We start from the raw sequence: 25258 nt of genomic DNA, 5'->3' as shown, positions 1-25258 counted from the left end.
GCAAAGATGACAGAAGACGGGACTATGGGAGTTTCATCGAGTAGGGTACTTTGAGTGGTCTGAAAACTACGGGAAAGCGCGTCTGCTTTCGTGTTCTTGGGACCAGGTCTGAAGGTGATGATAAATCGGAACCTGGTAAAAAACAAAGCCCACCGCGCTTGTCGCGGATTCAATCGTTTGGCCGACTCGATGTAGGCCAAGTTCTTATGGTCTGTGATTACTGTTATGACATGCTCTGCTCCTTCAAGCCAATGTCGCCACTCCTCAAAAGCCCACTTTATGGCCAAAAGCTCCCGATTACCCACATCATAATTCCTCTCAGCTGCAGAAAATTTGCGAGAAAAGTAGGCACACGGGTGGACTCTTTGATCATGTTCCCTCTTCTGAGAGAGGACAGCTCCGGCCCCAATATCCGAGGCATCTACCTCAACAAGGAACGGACTTCTGGGATCTGGATGATGAAGAATGGGAGCCGAACAGAAAGCCTTCTTTAACCTCTCAAATGATTCCAAGGCCTGCGGAGACCAGTTCTGGGGATCTGCCCCTTTACGGGTCAATTCGACAATGGGGCAACAATATCGGAAAAAGATCGAATGAATTTACGATAATAATTGGCGAATCCTAGGAACCTCTGAACCGCTTTAAGGTTTGAGGGGCGAGCCCAAGACAGGATGGCCTGGACCTTACATGGATCCATCGAGAAACCCTTGGGGGAGATAACATAGCCAAGAAAAGAGATCTGAGGAACTTCAAAATCACATTTTTCAAACTTGGCGTACAACTGGTTCTCCCGCAGCTTTTGGAGGACCATACGGACATGCTGCCGATGCTCAGAAAGGTTTTTAGAAAAAATTAAAATATCATCCAGATATACTACAGCAAATAACCCCAGGAACGGACGGAGCACCTCGTTGATGAAATCCTGAAAAACTGCGGGAGCATTGGCCAACCCAAAAGGCATTACCAGGTATTCATAGTGGCCAGAGTGGGTATTGAAGGCGGTCTTCCACTCGTCTCCCCGGCGAATTCTGATGAGGTTGTAAGCTCCCCTCAAATCAATCTTTGAAAAAATAACAGCCTCCCGAATTTGGTCAAATAAGACAGAAATGAGAGGCAACGGGTAAGAATTCTTTATGGTGATTTTGTTCAGGGCCCGGTAATCAATACAAGGGCGTAATGATCCGTCCTTCTTCTCCACAAAGAAAAACCCTGCGCCCACGGGAGACTTAGAAGGACGAATGAAGCCCTTTTCGAGACTCTCTTTGATATAAAGATCCATGGCCTGCGATTCCGGTCCCGAAAGAGCATACAGTCGTCCCTTGGGAAGTCTAGAGTTAGGGACGAGGTCGATAGCGCAGTCAAACGACCGATGAGGAGGCAATGTCTCGGCTTCCCTCTTAGAAAAGACATCAGAATAGTCTCTGTAGGGAAGGGGTATAGAAGTAGAGACAAGGTGAGTGGCCCGGAGAGGTAGCGAAAGACAATTATCGGTACAATAAGAACCCCACTTGGTTATCTCCCCTGAAGCCCAATCTATACAGGGACTATGTTCCCGTAACCAAGGTAACCCTAAGACTAATGGAGCCCAAGGACATTGAAAGAGATAAAAAGAGATCTCCTCCGAGTGAAGAGCTCCTACCGAGAGTCGTAAAAGGGGAGTGCGTGAGGTTATACTGCCATTAGAGAGCGGGAGGCCGTCCAGACCACAAACAGACAGGGTGCCCTCTAGGGGAATGGGGTCGAACCCTAGTGAGTTGACCAGGTGGACATCCATGAAGTTGCCGGCTGCGCCGCAATCCAAAAAGGCAGGAACCTCTAACACTCGGTTACCACAGGAAACAGTAACTTGAATCATGACCGAATCTACGGGGTTAAAACTGGATAGGCCTAAGTGAATCCCCCCGACATCACCTAGGCCCTGTCTTTTCCCGCCTTTAAAGGACAAACCACAGCACGGTGACCCTGACCACCACAATAGAGGCATAAGCCCTTGAGTCTCCTGCGGTTCTTTTCAGAGGTGGAAAGACGGGTTGCTCCTATCTGCATGGGCTCTTCTCCTGTACTCTCCAGGGAATCCCCAGAGGGAGAAGAGGGAGCACCCCCGACTCTCTCTCTCTTTGGCGTTCACGAAAGCGCCGGTCCACTCTGATAGACAACTGCATGATCTCATCAAGGGAAGCAGGAGTAGGGTAATGGACAAGGGCATCCTTGAGATATTCTGCCAAACCAATTCTAAACTGGCTACGCAATGCCGGGTCATTCCAGCCAGAGTCTATGGCCCATCTCCTAAAGTGAGTACAATACACCTCGGCCGTACCTTGGCCCTGCCGCAGTGCACGGAGATTAGCTTCGGCAGATGCGGCCCTATCCGGGTCATCATACAACAAACCCATTGCCTTAAAAAAGGAGCTTACCGAAGAGAGAGCCTCATCTCCGGCTGGTAGGCCGAATGCCCACGTCTGAGGATCCCCCTGGAGGAGAGAGATAATAATACCCACACGTTGGGTCTCAGAGCCAGAAGACCCCGGTCTGAGTTTAAAGTATAATTTACAGGCCTCCCTGAAATTATAAAAATGCAAACGATCCCCAGAGAAGCGATCTGGGAGACTAATCTTAGGCTCAGGGTTTCTTGCGGAGGATATGACCCCATGTACCTGTTCCTCCTGTGTGTTAACCCGGAGAGTGAGCTCCTGGAGTCTTTGAGTTAGGGTGTGCATCTGTCCTGCCAAGGCATGACTAGCGGCCTGTTGAGCAGGGTCCATGACTGACAACCGGAACCCCCAGAGTAATGTGTCTTTTGGCCGGTTATAATGTTAGGGTTGCTGGGTGTCCTCGCCAACCCTGACTCCGTTGTCACCGAATGGAATTGGCGGATGCGTGCTTAGCTAGACTTCACCTCTAATAGCCGCGTTCGGCAGAGCTTGTTAGTCAGGCTCCGCCCCCGATGCCACCAGGTCTTACGGGTGACAACGCCGCCGCCAAGGCCAAGGATGAACAAGGGGGAAACTAACTGCGTACCCAGAGGCGAGGACCCGCTAGCCCCCGGAGGGGTGATGTGGAGATACCCCTACTAAGGAATAGTAATAACAAGATGCACGTACAGAGGTGTAACAATACACAGTGAAGCTGAAACAATAATAAAATGTATCGGGACCCGAAAGGGTAATGCCGAAGTACACGGGTGTAACAATACACAATATAGATGACACAATAATGACAATAAATCTGAACCCAAATCGGGAACTGCAAAAGCACACAGGTGTAACAATACACAATACAGCTGACACAATAAATGAAAAATAACTTCCAAGGCAAGGAGTAGACACCCCCACTTATCTGAAAGATGGTATGCAGCAGACAAGAGGATAATCCACCAGGCTGGAAGAATGAGGGGATGCAGGAAACCAAGGCTGGACACAACACCGACCGGAAAGGCAACCTGAGGCTGGACCAGGAACACTCTAGACAAGAAAGAGCTATAACCGGCACCAGATAGCCCCAGCCATGGGTTTAAATAAGGAGTGAAGCCAATAGCTGCCGGATGCTAATTGGCTACCCCAGCGGCCGTGCGTGACCCCTCCTCCTCCGTACGGCTGCCTGGCGTCCCCCGTCGCCTAGGCAACCGCTGAGGCCGAGGAGGAGGAGGAGGTGCCTGGACTCCGGCACATGCTGGAGCGTCCGGCGGGATTCGCGGCTTGGTGACGCGGCGGCGTCTCCTGATGACGCTGCGGCGCACCGAGGTGACGCGGCCGCGTCCATGTTGCTTAGCAACATGCTCAGCGTGCCGCACAGAGGCCGCCGGACTAGCGCTAGAGCTACCCGGCCGGCCTCTGACAATTGTACGCCAGTTGTCGGAGTGTAAGGGCTGGCCCGTCCGTGTACGTTGGCGTACGCTCAATTGTACGCCACTCCCCTTTGCCGATGTTTCTGGCCGTACGAATGCGGCTGAGTTGTGGGTGGACTTAACCCCAACGGCCGCGTACGGATAGCGTACGTTAATAGCGAATATACGCACGTTTGGCCGCTACGATCAGAATAACCTCCAATAAGTGGGAAATTTACTAAGATGGGAGTTCTATTTCACATGGGATGTTGCTATGGTCAACCAAAGTCTACTTTTTATTTATTTAGCACCTTCTAGAAAATAATAGTATCTGATTGGTTGCCTAGGCACTTCCTGATCTTTGCAGCCACTGTTTACGCTACGGAACATACGTACTGTACCGTCCCTTCGTTGGCTTGCTTCACTCGTCACGTTTTGGGCTCGGTGGATCCCTTTGCTCGCCACAAATTTCCTAAAGGTGTGTACTGATGACTGGTTTTGAGAAGCACTGGGCTTAGAGCATCCAATGCGGGAGATCCCTAAAAGTATGGGTCATTGTGTCGACCCAATGTAGAACAACATGCATTGCGCCAACCAGTGAAGGTCAACAGGCCTTCGATCGACACCTGAAATAGTGCACAAAATAAATTTATACATAGCTTTGTTCAGGCGCTGATTGGTTCAAAATCTTGCAATCCTCCTATCAATTGTAATGTGATGGTACCATGTAAAAAAAAATTCTCAATATAGTGAAGTACAGTATGACAACACTTTAATACATAAAATCACCGATAAACCACACTTGGATTTCCAGTGCATACACTACACAGAAATAACAAACAGGTATTTCACACATTTCATTCCCTGTTATAAGCAGAATTTGCTAAAAATCTCCAAGGTGAGTATAAGGAGGTTAAGGTCACAATTACCGGATGAGGTAGAACTAGTATCAGCAGTTCTTAAATGCGTAAGTGAAATTGTCCCGGGGCAAATCACTCCCAGCGGTCTTCCACCCTCCGGCACTGCGACTTCAGGTCCTCCTGTCCACACACTCATAAATTACCAACGCGTTTCGACTATAATATTAGTCTTTTTTAAGGTCCAAAGTGAAGTATGTCCTCTCCCACCGTCGTGGGGCTTATAAAGGCTGTAGATCCTTTCATTAACGATTCCCGGTGTGTAATCCAGCAGGACTACATCCCCCAGACTCCTCTCTGCCGGAAGCGTCTTAGTTCCTGTCCCGGAACATCACTTCCGGTCGCGGTACTTCTATACGTCTTTTCAGACTATGTTAGACTACATTACCCATGATCCTCCGGACTGGTGGTACGACCTCACTATTACATAGTGATAGTCGCAACGCTGGCCGTCCTCTCGCATCTGTTGTCATGTTAACAGTATACTTTCCATTGTCCCGGCCAATCTATTTAGTACCTGAAATAGGTCAACTTGGCTAAGGTCGACAGGGTCGGAAGGTCACACGTATTCGGTCAACAATGGGAATGTCGACAGTCAAAAGGTCGACATGCGGTTTTCACTTTTTTTGGTCCCATGTCGACATGGACACCATCTATATGGACACCATGTAAATGTGCCACGTCCCCTCTCATCTTTATATAAAGCGGTACTGCAAATATATGCTAATGAGTTTCTGGGTTTTTGTACAGTGACGCGCTGCAGCTTGCACCCAAAGACACACTACAGTATGGTTACTGCAAATGTTTGTCATAACTAAGCTTACAACTGCATTCATAGACCATGAAATACTTGTTACACACCTGCTTTTAACTAGCCACTCCCCTTTACATCCCATAATCACTGCAATGTAGCATTTCATATGCAGATACACACAGAATATAGACATGAAGCATATCATTTTAATCAGCAGAAACTGATTTTGCAAATAATACACTTCGTAACAAAATTATTGTCACTATCGAGTCACACGGAGCACGTTTGTTATGTGTAACGTGATTTGTAGCGCATGGAGGATAGATGTATATAGTGACATTTATATCTATATATTGGGCATATAGAGAATATTTTTGAGCGTGACTAAGATAGTGACATGTTTTGCTTTCAGTGTATGCAAACTTTTTTGTTTAATGAACAATAGTATTAAAATATTGTATAAAATATCCTTCAGGCTATGTGTATATGGTGTACAGATGGAGCTGCGCTTATCTAGCTGGCTGGCGTGCCAGAATGACCTGTGTTATCACACCATTAGCCGAGACTGGGAAACACGAGCGTCTCACACGCACACACATCCTATTGCAACGAATGGGACGCACGAGCATCTCACACGCGCGCGTCCCATTCTTGGCGAGCCTTCACGAACTGCGCACCAAGATGGGACACTTTCCAGATGGATAAGCACGGCTCCATCTGTATATGAAAAACACGCAGTTCATGTTTACACTGGCATCACTTCCCCAAGACATCTCATTATGGTTTGCAAATACTTCTGGGCCCAAGCATTTTGGATATGAGAGACTCAACCTGTACTGTCACACCATACGCCCATACTGTATAGTGTTACAGTATAATGCCTTACACTACCCCAAAACACACAATAATACCACCACGCAGAAATCCCACATTCTTAATAATGGCACACGGTGTGTAAGGTTAGCAGTGAGTTCTCCTTACTGCATTGGCTGCCTTACTGGCTCTTCTCCACAGTCTCCCACTGTCTGCAAAGTGGTGGGCCGAGAACACTCTATAAGCTGGAAAACGTTCTAAAATACAAGTATAGGTACTTATGTAGTATCTGGGCTGCCGATTTTTTGATTGTATGCCTTAAGTTAAGGCATACAATCAGATGCGATGCGATGCGATATCGCATCGCATCGCATACGATGCGATGCGATGACCCGATTTTTCCATAGGATTCAATGTTAAAATGGACTGAGTCCATTTTAACATGGAATTCAATGGGAAAAAGGGGTCCTTTTCATACCCCTACTATCCAAGTGGGCATGGAGTTGGATATAAACCTGTGGCGAGCGTAGCGAGCCACCGAGCCCGAAGCGTGGCGAGCGAAGCGAGCCCCGCGAGGGGACGGTATTCTGCGTCCCCTCGCGGGGCTCGCTACGCTCGCCACGCTTCGGGCTCGGTGGCTCGCTACGCTCGCCACAGGTTTATATCCAACTCCATGCCCACTTGGATAGTAGGGGTATGAAAAGGACCCCTTTTTCCCATTGAATTCCATGTTAAAATGGACTCAGTCCATTTTAACATTGAATCCTATGGAAAAATCGGGTCCATCGCATCGCATCGCATGCGATATGGTCGGGTGCGATGCGATGCGATGGACCCGATTTCAAAATCGGCAGCCCAGTTACTACATAAGTACCCAAGTATATTCAAGCACTGTATCGAATACACTTGGGGGTGATTCTAGTTTAATCGCTTCCCTGTGTGTTCGCACAGGGGAGCGATCTTTAGAGACTGCACATAAGTATTTATAGAGGTGCAACCTCTTTATGCAGCAGGCATGGTGAATTTTGCAGCTTTGCAGGTCAACCTGAATAAGGGCTTTTATCTTGGAAAATAGTTTGTAGACTGTCCCTTACAATACACTGTGCTGTATTGAATTACTCTATTAAAGTAACAAAGTATACCATGATCAATTGGTCAAGACTGATGCGTAAGACATCCCTGATCTATAAAAATAGGGTGGTCTTTCTATTGGGTAAATTGGGTAGATCATTGTTGTGGATTGAAAGAATATATTGGAGTCTATTTACCCTAGCTCAGTGGTTCTCAAACACAGTGCACATTTTCCAGGTCACCCATCAGGTGCACAGGTACACATGCACTCCAACATCACAGTGTCAAAAATCGGTACAGGGGTGTGTGGCTATAGAGGGCGTGGTCACGTATATAGGGGGAGTGGCCAATTCCCCTCTTTACTATCCAATACTTATGGTGACAGGCTAGGGAGAGAAGGCTGGCCACAGGGGAAAGGACGAAGCTGCTAGAATAACGGAAATGGTTGCGAGCCCCAGGGTCAGAGCAGTTAGATACCGGCTGTTCCCTATGAATCTCCTGCTCACCGCTTCAACACAGCAGCCTCCGCCAGGCCCCGACGTCACCGGCTGAGGGGGGGAAAGTTGAACTGCACATACACAGGCACCGGCAGCAGCGTCTGGAAACTGCATGCGCGAATGCGGAAGGGTCCGCGGTTCTGCGTCATGACGCGTGGCCCGCTTCCCAGGACCCGCATTGCACCACTGGGAATGGGTGCACTTTGCAGAAGAGGTTAAAGGGCTGGATAAACAGATTATCTACCCGCTGGGGCCGATTGCCTGTCTCAACTGAAAAGTAGCTGCCTTAAACCACAAGAAAACGGTACAATCGGTACACTTTGTTTTAGCCGGTACAGACCGTTAAAAAACGGCACTGTACCGGCAAAATCGGTACAGTTGGAGGGTATGGGTACATTCATTACTTACTGACACATTTTAAAAGATCCACAGGTGGAGCTAATTATTTTACTTAGTTCTGTGAGGAGACCTGCAAAACATGCGCTGTGTAGGGTCTTGAGGACTTTGGGAACCTGTGCCCTAGCTGGACAGTTGCTGTGACTTTAGCCTCCTCTAAAGGCAAATTTAAAAATGTTAATATTTCTAAATGATAAAATAGTAAAATGTAGAAGGTTCTAAAATATACTTCACTTTTCTATTTATGCAAGAAGAACAGAGTTAATGTAATGAAAGCAATAATATTATTTGTGCTTGCTTACTATGATATAATTAATAACATTAATAATGCTGATGCATTAACAAATAATATATTCTGTTTTCTTTTTCAGTTTTTTAATTAAATGAAATATACCAGTATTCCCAAGATGTCACAATTTATACTGAAGACAAAGTATTCCTGCTGGTGTACATGGCGTATATATTAATTATTCTCACTTCATTTGCTGTTTGTTTACTTTATGTATTAGAGTTTAGTAATGTGGTGTAGTCAATTGTGTGCTTGTTTTTTATGAAAAAAGGAAACTAATTAGATATGGGCATAGGACAAGTTATTTATAATTTCTAGTAGCGAGTATTACCTAATTAAATGTCGTCTGTTGTATTTATTTTATTTAATGGGAATAAGTGTATATTTGTTGATTGTAAGTCAAAAACTATTTAAATAAATTAACATTTGAAACTCAATAGCAAATATTCATATTTCACAAATAAAATACCTGAAAACAAAATGTTCGTTATTTCCTGGACTGTGGGTCCGATTCAGCGATGGATGCAAACCCGATTTTTTTCACAGTTGAGAAATTATCACCTGCGCATGCATCTAAATCACACTGCGCATGAGCCGCTGTGGTCATGCGGTGGTAGTTGCAGACCAGATTTACCGGTTGCAGACCGAAGTGGCTGGTGGGAGTTTGAGGGAGGTAACAGGGTGTGGTGTCAAAAATGCAGATGTGTTGCGGTGTTTGAGGCTTTGACTTACATCCATGTGAAGCTACTACATCTCTGGTGTCTCACTTCCTGCTGCCATGCTGCCATACCATGAGCCTATTCAAATATTGATAATCAGCTGATCTATGATAGATCCAGGCAGCATTGGCATGTTTTAGCAATATTTCTGAGTACAAATTTGCAGCTATGAAAGCATTTGCATACATCTGGCTCTATATGTAAGGGGGCATACAGTATGTAATAGGATTCGGGTTTGCCGGAGATGTGGAATGCCGGACAGTGTCGGGTGTCTTTTTATACCGGCAATCAGTTAGAAGGCAAAACCAGGTCGCCGCTTTAAAAAACCTCTGAGATCAGCTGTCCAACAAACTCAGAACCTTTTAACCCCTTCCCGACATATGACGTACATTTACGTCATATGTCGGTTGCGGGGGAATCAAGCCAGCTCACGGAGTGAGCTGGCTTGAAAGAGAGCAGGTAATGGCTGTATATTACAGCCAGGTCCCTGCTCTCACGAGCGGCGAGTTTGCCGATCGTGGCCGTTTAACCCTTTAAGCAACGCGGGCAAAGCGACCGCAGTGCTTAAATAGCTGATCGGAGGGGGGGCGCCCCCCTCCGGCGCCGATCGGGGCCCCCCGCAGCGAGATCGGAGGGTGCCGATCGGTTGCCATGGTAGCCAGGGGTCTAATGTAGACCCCTGTGCTGGCCGTGTCTGCATACCTATCATATCCTGCCTGAGGCAGGATGTAATAGGAAGTGCATAAAATCACTACGTTCAGCCATAGAGCTCTATGGCTGAACCTAGTACAGGCGATCGCGCCCCCTAGTGGTCAAGTACACTAGGGGGCCTTGTAGTAAAAGTAAAAAAAAAAAAAAAAGTTTAACAATAAAAAAAAATAAAAAAATATTAAAAGTTCAAATCACCCCCCTTTCCCCATTTCCCAAATAAAAATAAATAAAAAATAAAAAAAATAAACATATTTGGTATCGCCGCGTTCCTAAAAGTCCGATCTATTAAAATATAACATTAGTTATCCCGCACGGTTAAAGGCGTAAACGGAAAATAATCCCCAACGCCAAAACTACGTTTTTTGGTCGCATCGCCTACCCAAAAAAAAAAAGCTAAAAGAGATCAGAAAGTCACCCATATCCCATAATGCAGTGGTTCCCAAACTGTGCGCCTAGGCTCCCTGGGGTGCCTCAGGACACTTGCAGGGGTGCCTCAGGTTGGTGATCCAAGACCAAGTCACATTATTTATGGTCAATTATTTATGAACAAAACCAGTTCTGGTGACTACCAATCATAAAATGTGTGTAGAAACAGAACCCTTTACCATATAACTGAACCTAAGGATCACATATAAACACAATTCATTTAAAATTCATTTAATTTGATTTTTTTTTCTACTTTTTTTGGCCTAGGGGCTCCGTAAAACAAAGCTCTTGTATTTAAGGGTGCCGTGATTCAAAAAAGATTGGGAACCCCTGCCATAATGGTATTAATTAAAAAGTACACTTCAGCCCGCAAAAAATGAGCCCTCACCCAGGTCCGTAGGTGGAAAAATAAAAAAGTTATAAGCCGCAGAACATGGCGACGCGACGCAAATTCGAAAAACCGTAACATTTTCTTTTTTTTTTTTTAGTGGTAAAATGTAACGAAAACTATATAAGTTTGGTATCACCGGAATCGTAACGACCCATAGAATAAAGATAACCCATCATTTTAAACGAACTATGAACTCCAAAAAAAACGTAACCAGCGCAAAATTGTGGAATTGCGTTTTTTTTTCTTTTTACCCCACATTGAATTATTTCCTGATTCCCCAGAATATTATACGGTATAGTAAATGGTACCATTAAAAAGTACAACTTGTCCCGCAAAAAAAAAGCCCTCATGTGTCTATATAGCCGGAAAATTTAAAAAGTTACGCTTATTTGAACGCAAGGAGGAAAAAAAAAAAAATTACCATAAAAGGCAATGTCGGGAAGGGGTTAAGTTTGCCCTTATATGCAACTGATAAGATTTTTACACTGTGGGACAGATGTATCAAGCTTCAAAAGTGATAAAGTGGAGAGTGATATAAACAACCAGCCAATCAGCTCCCATCTAGTCATTTTTCAAACCTAGCCAGTACCATGACAGTTAGGAGCTGATTGGCTGGCTCGTTATCACTCTTCACTCCACTATCACTTTTTGCAGCTTGATACATCTAGCCCTGTATCAGTGGAACTACAGTACACATATTCTATAGTTTCAGGCTAATACAATTTAGGAAAATCTTTTCTTTTTTCTCCTTACTTTGGAATTCTTGGAACTGTTAACGTTTTCTGTTTTGTTAATGTTTTAAACATGTTACTTTAAAATGTTAAACACTCTGAGAATGTGTATCAAATAGTAATGCAAAAATGGATAGGGCCCAGTATATTGTTTTATCATATTATTTATTTGTGTTTTCCCTTAATAAAAATACTGCATAATACAGTATGGTGTATTTTGTTTTGGTTGTTGTTGATAGTGATGAACGATTACAAGTGAGAAGAGCTGCAGTCGTAGATGGTAGCTGAGAAGGAGAGCCGTGATTGAAGTGCGAGAGAAGAGGGCAGTGAGAACAGCAGGGAAGAGGGCCCTTCCCCAGTCTAGAGGGAGGGGAAGACAGGTAGCAGGAGGCGCAGGCAAGGGGATGTGGTCATTAGGTCAGTCAAAAAGTGGACCACGTTTGGTCGAGATTCAAAAGGTTGACTCATGGAAAAAGTTGACATGCATTAGGTTGACACAAGCAAAAGGTCACAATTCTTTTTTTTTTTTTAAAGGAAATGTTCATACTTTGCCATGCCAGTATATATATGGAGGGGGAATATAATAGTGTGCCAAGCATAGTGAGCCACCGAGCGATGTGCAGGAGTACAGAAGGAGCCAGTATTGTTGGAGCAGCTCCCAGCACGACTATCGCCATGCAATGGCTCCGCCGTTTGACAAGAATGGGGGGCATGCGCACGAGACACTAGCGCGCCCCATTCTCGGCAATGGGGCGTACGAGCATGTGAGATGCACGCGCGTGTCCCCATCTCTGCCATCTGCCAGCTCCACCAGCTTTTTCGATATGGTGAGCTGGCGGACTGACAGAGAGAAATCCATCTGTATAAAGTTTAACATGCAAAAGGAGACACTTTCTTACTACCAGTGAGCTGCACATGCACATAAATAATGGGTTTATTTAGAAAACAATGATTAATAATTGAAATCATCAGTTATGTACATTACATTATGGGGGGGGGCATTCTGGTTCATTCGCCAAGGGGACCAATGTTGACAGTCTGCGCAGGCGCATAATCACTGATGCACATGTTTAGGTCTTCACTGCAGACACCCTTGGGGACTTGCATAGTCTCCGAGGTGTGTGTGTGTGTGTGTGTGTGGGGGGGGGGGGGGAGATGGGGGCATGAAGGAGGCTGGAAGGGTGTGTTAATTCCAACCGAAAATTCTGTCCTGCCACCCATGTCAATAGATGATGAAGGTAGCACTAGTTAGCTGCAGTCACCTCCCTTTTCTCCAGGTCCCAGCGGCTTCCTTTTCCGGCATCGGCATTTGTGAGGGGAAATTAGTACAAACACCTCTCCAGGACCACTTTAAGCCCTGGTTCTGCTTAATCTGTGGCCAATTCACTGCAACAAAAGTACTATTGTTCTGTGCCCAGTGGTGGAGTGTGGTGTACGGTGAGACAAATTGACAAAGGTCTGTGAAAATAGAAAAGTGCTTTGTGGCTCAACATGCCCAGACTATTGTTACATTTACTAATTTACTTTTTCAAGTTTGAAAATAAAAATGACTAATGTATTTTCCTTTTCCAAATAGTCTTATTTATTTTCTTAAAGGTAACGTTAAACAGTATACAACCAACTACATAAAGTTTATCATTTTAACAATTAAACAATATTCATAGGTCAACTGTTCAGCATTTCAACAACTATTCAACATATAATTAACAACATAAATTGCATAAATGTGTAAAATAGGAATGCCATTTAATACTTATAATTTATGACCAACCATGCGGCCAGCTGGTGTCTGTCTGGTGACCATCATGCTGTCATGATGCTGGGCCTACGAGCATCTTATAATAGAAGCTGTGGAGCAGGAGAGCTCAATCCGTCAGCGGCGAGGGAGCAGTGAAGAGCTCCTGAAGGCAGAAGAGAGCCGGAAGCGGTGAAGACGGCAACAGATCATTGAAGATTAAGCCAGAGCCTTGAGGATGGCGGCAGCCGGCAAGATATAGGGGCAGATGTATTAAGCCTGGAGAAGGAATAAACTGGAGATAAAGTGGAGATAAAGTGAAAGTAGATAAAGCACCAGCCAATCAGCTATGTTTGAAAATGTTGGGAGTTGATTGGCTGGTGCTTTATCTCCTTTCACTTTATCTCCACTTTATCTCCAGGTTATCTCTTCTCCAGGCTTAATACATCTGCCCCTAAGGCAGAAGACAGAATACTCCTACTCTGCTAAGGACAAGATATGAGGACAGCAGAGGAAAGCAAAAGAGCTCAAAGAAGCTGCCCGCTACCCCCACTCCCAACTAAATGGGAAGGCAGCCTTAGGCCACCTTCAGGTATGTGTAGCCTAGCCCTAGCCTCCCCCTAGACCACCAGGTGTTCAGGTGCTAGGCCTGTGGGGAATAATTCAGGCCCTCCCAGCCTGTGCCACGGTAGTCAAGCCCTCCCAGCCTGTGCCGCAGTAGTCAGGCCCTCCTGGCCTGTGCCCAGTTCAGGTCCTCCTAGGCCTGAGCCCAGTTTTAGGCCTCCTAGGCCTGTACTCCATTTCAGAATGGTCAGAGTAAGTATAGCTCTGTGTGGATTCAGTATGAAATCCCGGCGTCGGGATCCCGGCGTTCAAAATCCCGACCGCAGAAATCCCGACAAGGGTGGGACGTGGATCGCCGCCCCCCCTCTTGCGGGCCCCGTGCCTCGCTACGCTCGGCACGCTAATTTATTCTCCCTCCAGGGGTGTCGTGGACACCCACGGAGGGAGAAAGTGTCGGGATTCCGGCGTCGGGATTCTGAGCGCCGGGATCCCGACCGCTGGGATTTTAACTGCATCCCCTCTGTGTCTGTTCGACCCTGAGCGCTGGTCCGGTGGTTCGCATGCGGACGTGTGAACTCGAAAAATGACACCTCTGCCTGAGAGTGTATAGGTTATAATTGGGTGGCTGAGACTTTGTACAAAGGCACTTAGCCTTTGTTTATCGAGAGGGCCATCTGTAGTCTAAAGTTTGCTAATTTCTTCCCTAACAGTCACGATTCTCAACACCGTCTTATTCGTCCAAGAAGGGGACCAGGCCTTGTAGCTTAGGCTCATGTGGACTGATGAGTATCGCCCAACGGCGTGACACTATTTTCTCACCTTTACAGCTGCATGGGAAATCTTGCCAGTATAGCGAAATCTCATGCATGACATATGGATCCAGTCATAGGTGAGACACTGCGCATGAGGCTGATGCACTGTGGGGACCAGCAACAATCATCAGAGGGAGAGTTTTCACTCCCCCACTTTAGCATCCGAGTTGATAATACATCCTGACGCTGCTGCTGTATTATGTGTACGATACATGTGAGTATTATACATTTACTCCAGAGTCCCCATTTCTATCTTTGGAGAAGTTTTCCATAGCAACCAATTCTGTGTACTCAATGTCTTACTTCCACACAACATTGTAGTGCATGGCTTTTGCACGGAAAAGTCCTGATACCTCTTGATATTGTAAGCATAAATGTGAGTTTCTAATTGCTGCCTATAATACAATGGCTAAACTGGTATACACTGCATTGCATGCTTACCTACTTTGACCATTTTGTCTTCGGGAGATGCCAGAGAGGAGAAGTATGTGGGAGGCCATGCAGAGAAAATGGTGATTGGACCAAATTTGCATAGAGGCAGGGCTAAATGGTGAGATTAGCATAGATCATTACGTGGTGCCCACACTGCGGGACTGCTGGTAAGCTCCTTGTTCTTCCCCCTCCCTATGAAGTGGGCAAAATGTGGGTGGGGTTTGTGCACTCTTCCGGGGGTGCAGGGAACTACCCCAATATGTGTTAAATTGTCAGCACTATTTATGATATGTTGCTGGAATCTGATTATGGCATTCTGGAGTCATGGCCAAAGCATTTTAGAAGCAAAGCTTTAGTAAGGTACTTTAAATCTATCCACTGCTGTATATACAAATGAAAACAAGATTTGGAGTAGACTCCTAACAAACTTGAACTGAATATTATCCTTTATACACTCCAAAAAAAACAGATAAACCTATATCTCCTGCTAGGTACAAACACCTAAATCTTGAAATAGAAGATCTGCGCTGTATGAGTCTAAAGAAGAACACAACTGCTTAAGGGGAGAAAGTGCTTATCTGAAGCTACCTCAGACATCTATCATAGTTTTTGCTGGAGGCCCAAAGATTTGTGTACAGTTATACCCAGACAGTATATGAGAGGCACAGAGGCTTGCCAAGGTTGATAGTTTTCTGAAGGGTTTTGTCTGATATACTTTTTTATGTGACAGAAATGCAATATAACATCTACATCACTTTGTACTTGAGGAAATTTATATTTTTCATACATTCTCGATTTGTTAAAAAGTTTAAGTGGCATTGAATTAGGGTCCAGTTTCAGAGATATAGGGAAGGGGGATAAAGATGAAATGGACACAGACACACGGAGGAGGGAAATAGGATGGAGCTTTTCTGAGGATGACCGGATTCATGATACAGTTGAGCCTGGCACGTAGCAGAAGGAAAAAGACAAAGACAGGCATCTACAGCATTTACCTTACCTCCATACTGTACTTACTATGTGGAACCAATATACAGGTCTGGAATCTGCTTATGGGACCCATGATCCACAGAAGCTGTTTGGACCTCTCATGTTTGTGTTAATTGTGGTGGCTATTTATCTGCATGGTATGAGATTGCCAGGGACTATTTGCATAAAGGGCACGCTAAAGTATTGCCTTTGGTGCTGTGCATGCACTGGCCCCCTGCTTCTATTGACTGCTTCGGGAGAGTTTTCCAGTAGTTTGTTAAAATGTAGCTTAACGTATCTGTATTTTTCACGTGACAAGTTATGGTTTGATTTGGAGCATGGTGGATTTGAGAGTTGCAATTTGTCAATTGAAATAAAATGCTCACAACTGCTGGATCATCAGAGCAACAGAAAAGGCATGTGAGTCATGTGACCTCTTCCTTAATTCCACTCAGTCATCTATGTTTTCACCCACAGTTCCTCCCGAATGTCAGTGATGCCAGCAGGGCCCTCTGTCCCTCTATGTTTCTGCAGAATAACTTGATACATTTGGAAAATTGTGAACTTGGCTATAACAGTCACATGTTCAACTATGTAGCATACAATAAAACTTATTTTGTGTTTCATCCGGTTTGCACATAGCTATCGAACCCTTGTGTGTTCGGTTTTAGTATCTCAGCCATGTTTTGGATCTGGATCTGTTCCAAAACACCACTATTTTCATGATTCGTGTTTTGAATCTGGATTTTTTTTTTTTAAAAAGCATAAAAAATGCTAAAAAACGCAGAATTTTGCATTTTTTTCTCCTACGCTATATATAGCCTTAATTTCCACTAATTTCCAGTCTATCCTGAATACCACACACCTCACAGTGTTGTTTTTAGGCCTAATGGTTGCATCAAGGTAGCTGGATGACTATGCTAAGTGACACAAGTGGGTGGCACAAACATGTGGCCCATCTAGGAGTGGCATTGCAGCGGCAGACAGGATGGCAGGTTGAAAAACTAGGCCCCAAAAGAGCACATAATGCCAAAAAAAGAGGTGCAAGATGGAATTGTCCTTGGGCAGGTTCAGGAGGGTTTGCTGGCCCTCCAGTTTTCGGTAGGCAGTGGCAGAATGGCGAAAGTGATGACAGCTTAACTCTCTTACATTTTCTAGTGAGGGGGAGTGGCAGGGCTTAGATCATCATGTGAAGCTGAACCACTAGTCATGAACATAGGCCAGGGCCTTAGACATTCCTTGCCACTCTGTGCAGTAAAGGGCATATTGGCAAGCTTATGTTTCTCCTCAAACTATTTACATTTATTTCTTTGTTCGCATTAATGAACTTTGGCATTTTGGATTTTACATGCCCAATACAATGACATTAGGCATCGGCCTTGACTGACGACGTTGATGCCAATTAATGACTAGTGGCAGCAGCTTCAGCACTAGGAGGAAGTGGTTCTTATTCTTTCACTATTTTATCCTCCAAATTTTGGTTCTCCATTTTCTTGATGGAGCATCACTGGACTGGAATTATACAGCAGTATTGCTGGACTGGAATTATACAGCAGTATTGCTGGACTGGGCTTTAATGGTAGTACCAATGGACTTTATCAACAGTACCACTGGACTGAATTTATGCACCAGTATCACTGAACTGGAATTATACAGCAGAATCACTGGACTGGACTTTAATGGCAGTACCACTAGACTGGACTTATGCAGCAATATCACTGGACTGGACTTTCACTGCAGTATCACTGGACTTTAAGGGCAGTATCACTGGACTTTAACAGCAGTCCCATTGGACTATAACCGCAGTACCAATGGACTTTAATGGCAGTACCACTAGACTGGACTTATGCAGCAGTATCACTAGACTGGACTTTAACTGCAGTACCACTGGACTGGACTTATGCAGCAGTATCACTGGACTGGACTTTAACTGCAGTATCACTGGACTTTAACAGCAGTACCACTGCAATATATTTTTCAAATCATACATTTTATGCCTTGAAAAAGATATTGCCTAACATTGAAACTGGTCAGCTGTAGACAGCAGAGGCGGATCTTCATGACCCTATCCATACAAAAGCAACCCAGGGACACTTGTTTGCCTTTTAACAACATGCTTATTTTGTCTATGTTTATTGTGGAAAAAATGTTATGGTGAGAGTCCTCTGATACATACAGTACCTGCTTTTATTTGTTTTATGTGATTTTTTTTATGCAATCAATTTTTATTGAAAATATTAAAGTACAAAAACAGAGTGCCATACACATGTGACAAGCATCAATACAGTGTACAATCAAAAAGAAAGGGTAAGTCAAGAAAACAGCAATAAAGACATTTGAACAATTACTGCCTGTTATTAAGTACAATAATTTATATAAAGGCACACCTAGGTGACATTACAGGTACACAAAATAATTGTCTTTACGTTGAATGTTTTATGTGATTTTATTAAAAACTTTATTACACCATTAAGTTTTACACCCTATGCTTTTATTGAGCGGTTGGAATTCAAGGAGGAGAAAGCATAAGCCCAAGGTGATGTAAAAGTCCCCCAATAAGCGTTTATGTCTACTATGCTGGTAGACCTACAGTATTATTGTGGTATGAGTTTTATCACTATGAACTATTCTTACAACAAAAGGTGTTACAGTGTTACAATATTGTGTTCTAGTTTCTTTCTTTCTGAGTTTTCCCATCTTGAAAGAAAAACTTTCTGAGAAGAAAAAGAGTCCAATAGATAAAGCACCCAGGAGACCTTCTGATATTTGTTGGGGTAGGGAAAATGATCCGAGGTCAGGGTTTCAAGCAAGAATCACAATTTTCAGACAAATTAATTAACTAGGACAGTTGTGCATCCACCAGGTACGACACTAATATACTGGAATATAGGTGACTGAGTACTTTACAGTGCTCAGGGCCATTTTAAGTAGAGCAGTCACTGATGACATTGGTGGTTGTCTGACTGCTATGGAGAAGCTGCCCAGCATGCTGGGGACTGGACACACCATCAAAGTTGCCATACCCTTATGTGGGCAACTGACTCCGGATCTCATGTACAGTATGTCAATGTGTTTTATGGTGTCCTAATTGTAAGACACTTGAAACACTGCATAAGTTGCAAGAAAATGCATATAAATAAACATACAACTCTATTTAAACGTTTACAGTGTTACCAGCGCAAGATAAAGCCCTAAAGTTGGATTGTGCATTTTTGTTCTCCTTGATTATCATACATTGTAATTTTTGGGTGATTTTTGCTGTTGTGCCCACTAGAATACTTTCTTGTCATCTAGATACTCCGTGAGTAAACTGGTAAGATGACACCTGCACTTCAAAGATTTTCAATCTACTGAGGAAAGCAATCTGAAAGGTGTCAGCTGCTCTACCTGGTGGGCTCTTTCCGGCATCATTAGCTAGGAGTACTGGGCTGATGGACTTGTGCAGCAACAGGGCTAGTTATTACTGGGCATGAAGTAGCACGTCTGTCCTTGCAATTATGTATTATATTTTTTTTCTTTTGTAGTCCCACTGTATAGCCAATGTTAAAATAATTACACACATACACCCAGACCAGTAGAGTTTTATTTAGAGCTGGTTTCTTAAACATGGGGACTCACACCATTTTTTATTTTTATTTTTATACTCTTTTGGACAGAACCATGCACAGATCTCACTGATCTGTATATGGTTCTGTCAAAATTTGCCAGCCTGGACCTGGTCTATTTTTCTTGCAATTTTAGGTAATGTTTACAGTGCGATTTTTAAAATCATACCCTAAACGTTACCAAAAAATTAGCAATTTGTGATCTGCATATTTTTTAATGGGAAAACATCTAGATGCGATTTGTAATGTGCGCTTTTTTGGACACAGCAAATGCCTTGAGACATGCCTTGAGAAAGACCCGTTTGGTTCAAGGGTCGAAACGCGTTGGTGGAGTACTGTTGGCAGCATCCCAGACAGAGGAGGACTTTAGGGACAACCGGAGGAAGTGTCTGACCCCCAGCCCTGTTACCCGGGACCGGACTGGTGATTATTTGACTGAACACTTGTGAACTGATTAACACCCAGTTCTGATCCACCTCTTGGTAATTCGTACCTATCCTCCCTCCTAGTCTGGATTTTATTATTGTTCATGTATTGTATTGTACTGTTTTTTATGTGTACATGTTAATTAAACAGGCTTCACTATCATAAGCCCTTTTCTGTTTGCATGTACTGAAGCACCTCACCCATCAGAGGAATTTTACTGGATACAGGTGGAACATCAATCATATGGAAGTATTTTTTGCTGATTCCCCCTACTGCACTTTGTGTTAGACCCACTCACTCTGGGGTTTTGGGCGCTGTTTGAAATTGGTATACCCTCTCTTGCTGTCCTTGCAATTATGTATTATATTTTTTTTCTTTTGTAGTCCCACTGTATAGCCAATGTTAAAATAATTACACACATACACCCAGACCAGTAGAGTTTTATTTAGAGCTGGTTTCTTAAACATGGGGACTCACACCATTTTTTATTTTTATTTTTATACTCTTTTGGACAGAACCATGCACAGATCTCACTGATCTGTATATGGTTCTGTCAAAATTTGCCAGCCTGGACCTGGTCTATTTTTCTTGCAATTTTAGGTAATGTTTACAGTGCGATTTTTAAAATCACACCCTAAACGTTACCAAAAAATTAGCAATTTGTGATCTGCATATTTTTTAATGGGAAAACATCTAGATGCGATTTGTAATGTGCGCTTTTTTGGACACAGCAAAACGTGCACATTTTACCGCAATTCACACACTACTACATGTGTGATATTCGGAAAACGTACGATTTTGGAAGTTTTTGACCAAAAAAATCGCACATTACAAAAAAATCGCACCTAATAACATTTGGCCTTATGTGTCTAATCGAAAATATTCCCTTTTTTTATTCATAGTAATAATAATAATAATAATAATTATTATTATTATTATTATTGTACATTTTATTGAATTATATCAAGAAACATACACAAAAAACAGTACGAGAGAAATATATAGAATATAATGACAAAATAAAAGCATGTACTGTAGATCAAATAACATGGTGTGAGAGCAGTTGACTTTATTCACTATGAGATGAACCTACAGTATATAAATATGAATATAAAATAAGGGGGAAAACCTTGTGCAGAAACCATGCATGTGTTATACAGTATGTATCAAAAACCTACCAACATATTTTGGATAATAGGGTTTGATATTAAAAATATGAAAAAACAAATTTACTTATCGATTAGAACTTAACAAAAACATATACTGTAAAGGTGGGCGGAGGGAATGGGAAAAAAAATCTGGACAGGAATAGGTAGGAATACAGAAGGGTGGGAGACGTAGAATTATTAGAGAATAGGTTTGGGGCAAAAGAGAAAGAAGAGATAAAAGTGCAAATTAAATTAGGGAAATGGGTGAGAAGAGATTAAGGTAGTAGGGAGCAACATAAAAAAATGTTCAAAATGCAAAGAGCTTAAATTCAAAAACCAGGAATGGTCTCATTTTGGGACATGTAGCAAGGAGACCAAACTACCTAAAACTTGAGCACTGTGTTGTTCTGAAGGCTGGATATATACTCCATTTTTTCCTATAAGCCTACGGCCGGTTTCACACACTCCGGCTCCTGCCGGTCATTGAAATCCCGCACGGCCAGGGAGCCGTGCCGCACACATTAGTTGTGAATGGACACTATTGTGTCCATTCACACGGGACGGCCGCACGGCTGCAGCCGGATCCCACCACTGGAAGAGACGGCTGCCGGGCTGTGGCCATCCCCTCCATGATAAACTACTGTTTGCGGCACGGCTCCCTGGCCGTGCGGGATTTCACCGTCCGTTAGGAGCCGGAGTGTGTGAAACCAGCCATATACTATTTAGCAAAAGTAGAAGGGACATGCGGATTCCAGGCTTTAGCTTATAGATGTCGAGCAACATTTGCAATGTTATGGACCAGTTTGGAAACAGGTTTAGGTTCCATGCAGACTGGGGCATATAAGAGTATATTGCCTGGAGAAAGTGACAAATGAACAGTTGAAACCGAGCAGAGGGAAAATACTCATTAGTTGATAGGTCTGCTGTGGTCTTTCGATGCTTACAGTATCGCCATTGAATTATTACCATTGTTGGAGAAATGTATTATATTATGTATATGTACTACATTATGTACTCTGTTGTTTGTAATTTTTTTTTAATATTAACTTTTTATTAAAGCATTGCATTGCAAGTAAACAATTAAATTTGACTGTGTAGTACAATAACATTTTGTCAGTGGAAAGACAATATTGACAAAGTTTGATAAATACTGTATATAATGAGAGTCACTGTTTGTTAAACATTCCAGTTTTGATTATGCAATCACAATAAAATAGAATGGAAATAAAATACATTAAATATACTTAAATAAGAATGACTGGTCTATTATTTCTGACAAGTCATACACCTATTCAGGGTGTTGTTTGTAATTTAAGTTACTTCTTTTTCTTTGTATGAAAAAAACTAAAATAATAATAATAAAGAGAGATATGATAAATAAAGAAACCGAGCAGAGGAGCAATTGGACAATTGACCAAAAAGGTATATCCAGTGACAGGACCACCATATGTGACATTGATCAGACACATTGGGGAAGATCCTGTGTAGTAGCTCAGGAACAATGTTCTACCTAGTATAAACCTTATAGGCAGGGCTATTTTTCAGCAGGCTCCAGCAGGAACTGAGGCCCTTATTCTAGTTCACTCTTTCTGACAAGATATTTCTTAGATGGACAAAACCATGTGCACTGCAGGTGAGGCAGGTGTTACTTGTGCAGAGATAATTAGATTTGGTTGGGGTTTTACACCTGCCTCACCTGCAGTGCACATGGTTTTGTCCATCTAAGAAATATTTTGTCAGAAAGAGTGAACTAGAATAAGGACCTCAGTTCCTGCTGGAGCCTGCTGAAAAATATCCCTGCTTATAGGCATGTTCTTTATTGACACACTGATAGAACAGTTTGATATTACAGTCCTAATCTCTTCTAATGAATCATCTCCAAGTGGGCATCCAAGGTAGGTAACCTCCCCTTCAAACCATCACTTTTTAATAATTTACAGTTATTTGTTACTGTATATACAAATACACTTCATCACACATGCATCACGTTTCACAACTGAGCACCATTTATTCATTTACTTGTCACCATATTCACACTTTATTATGAAAACTATTGTTGTCATTATTTTTATCATGGTTATTGCATTGTGTAAGCGATTTAATATAATTTCAACGAAGAGTTATGGATAATCCATAAGACTAATCTTCAATATAGTTACAATACATTAAGGGGCAATTATGTGAAACCCGTTTTGGTGACCAACTCTGATACTGCGAACAGAGGGGACCAATGTACAAACGGTGCTGATAAAAATTAAAGGTTTAATAACCATATTTATATAATACATTATACTTCATGCCGGTTCCAGGGCTGGGGCTAAAGATCAATTCATGGACCAACTTCCGGGTACAGAGCTACGAGCAACATGATTGGTCACCAGAAGATCACATGTGAGATCACATGACCATACACATGATGCGGACGTCAGTAAGACGCCGGAGGAACATGAAACGTCATTGATCTCACAGACCACGTGGTGCGGGATGCGGATCACCTGGTACGGTGACGCCGACCACGTGACGCAGATACCCGGTCACGTGGTCTGATAGGGAAGTGGGGACAGCATACACGTCACATTAAGAAGGAGGGCCACTGATACAGATACAGAGCTGCGATTGGATCACATATACATGTGACACCAGCGCAGGCTCTGCATTGGTGGGAGATATAGATAAATAACGATCAGCTGAGACAAACAGGTTGGCCTTGAAAAAGCTGAAAGTCAGCGAAACGCTTGCGTTGGCTAAACACCTACTATCTGATATGCCTGTTAGCCTAAAATGTTAAATTTGTTAAATTTGTGATGTCAGTGTATTAGGGCGCCACCAGTCCACCTAGGTGCTGATAAATAGCACCAGAGGTGAAGCAGGTAGAAACCACCTTACAGGTGTGTTTGGGCTACTGCTTTGAGTAAATAGGGGATAATTCAAATCCCATCTCTCAATACAATATACCCACCTGGGCACTCTAAATACATCATGAGTAACCCAAGACACTGTGAAACTTATACTGTTTAAAAACCTTTTGATATTTGGTTTTTGTGCTATAAAAACATGTTAAATGAGAGACCACAATAAAATTTCTTTCTATACTCCTTCCTTGTGACCCCCAACGGAACCAGCAAACCATTATAAAAAACTGAGTCGGATTAAAATCTTACTTATTTTGGTTAACCACCAGTAGGTGGCACCAAAGGACAAATATTGAGACGATCACACTCAAGTATTATATTGAGAACTGTTATGGTTAACCACCAGTAGGTGGCACCGAGCTTCTGTCCACCAATCAAGGTGTAAGACAGAGAACAGTCTCCCTTTAATCAATATTTTTGTGATTCAATCTCTGTGCAAAATGATGGATTATTAATGGGTGGTCTATAGAAGTGAAAGCATAAGAAATTCTCCTTCACCAATAATAGCCAAAAACTTAATCAAATAAGGGTATAACTCTTGGTGTACAACACTACATCATGGGCTAAAATTTAACAGGTCATTTTCGGATAGGATTCAAGTGTAATTTTAAAGACACATTTCCTATCTTTGAGCACATAGTGTGTATATGTTTGTATGTCCCAATTTTAACCTCTATTTTTTCGCTGCATTCCCAAATAAATTCATTGTGGGATTATTAACGATAAAAAATTAAAAGTTATGTTTTATGACTCTACTTTTTCAGTGCGTTCCCCCTAAAGCAGTCTCTTTTTCTTCTCCTGTTCGAAAGTCATACACCTATTCAGAGTGTTGTTTGTAATTTTAGTTACTTCTTTTTCTTTGTATGAAAAAAACTAAAATAATAATAATAAAGAGAGATATGATAAATAAAGAAACCGAGCAGAGGAGCAATTGGACAATTGACCAAAAAGGTATATCCAGTGACAGGACCACCATATGTGACATTGATCAGACACATTGGGGAAGATCCTGTGTAGTAGCTCAGGAACAATGTTCTACCTAGTATAAACCTTATAGGCAGGGCTATTTTTCAGCAGGCTCCAGCAGGAACTGAGGCCCTTATTCTAGTTCACTCTT

The 25258-nt window shown here is 43.0% G+C and overlaps 1 protein-coding gene across 1 annotated transcript in view; it reads left to right on the top strand.

Annotated features, from left to right (window-relative positions):
• The window catches only part of TUSC3 (tumor suppressor candidate 3), a 236664-nt gene extending 224923 nt beyond the window's left edge, over positions 1–11741 (top strand). Inside the window, exon 10 of the mRNA XM_083169925.1 lies at positions 8643–11741. Coding sequence (XP_083026051.1) covers positions 8643–8658 — 16 coding nt within the window. The 3' untranslated portion in view covers positions 8659–11741. The remainder of the gene's footprint in view (positions 1–8642) is intronic.
• The last annotated feature ends 13517 nt before the right edge of the window (positions 11742–25258 follow it).

Source organism: Crinia signifera, chromosome 1 (assembly GCF_055691185.1).
Source record: "Crinia signifera chromosome 1, ASM5569118v1, whole genome shotgun sequence".
Taxonomy (NCBI): Eukaryota; Metazoa; Chordata; class Amphibia; order Anura; family Myobatrachidae; genus Crinia; species Crinia signifera.
This window is presented reverse-complemented; position numbering and strand designations above follow the sequence as displayed.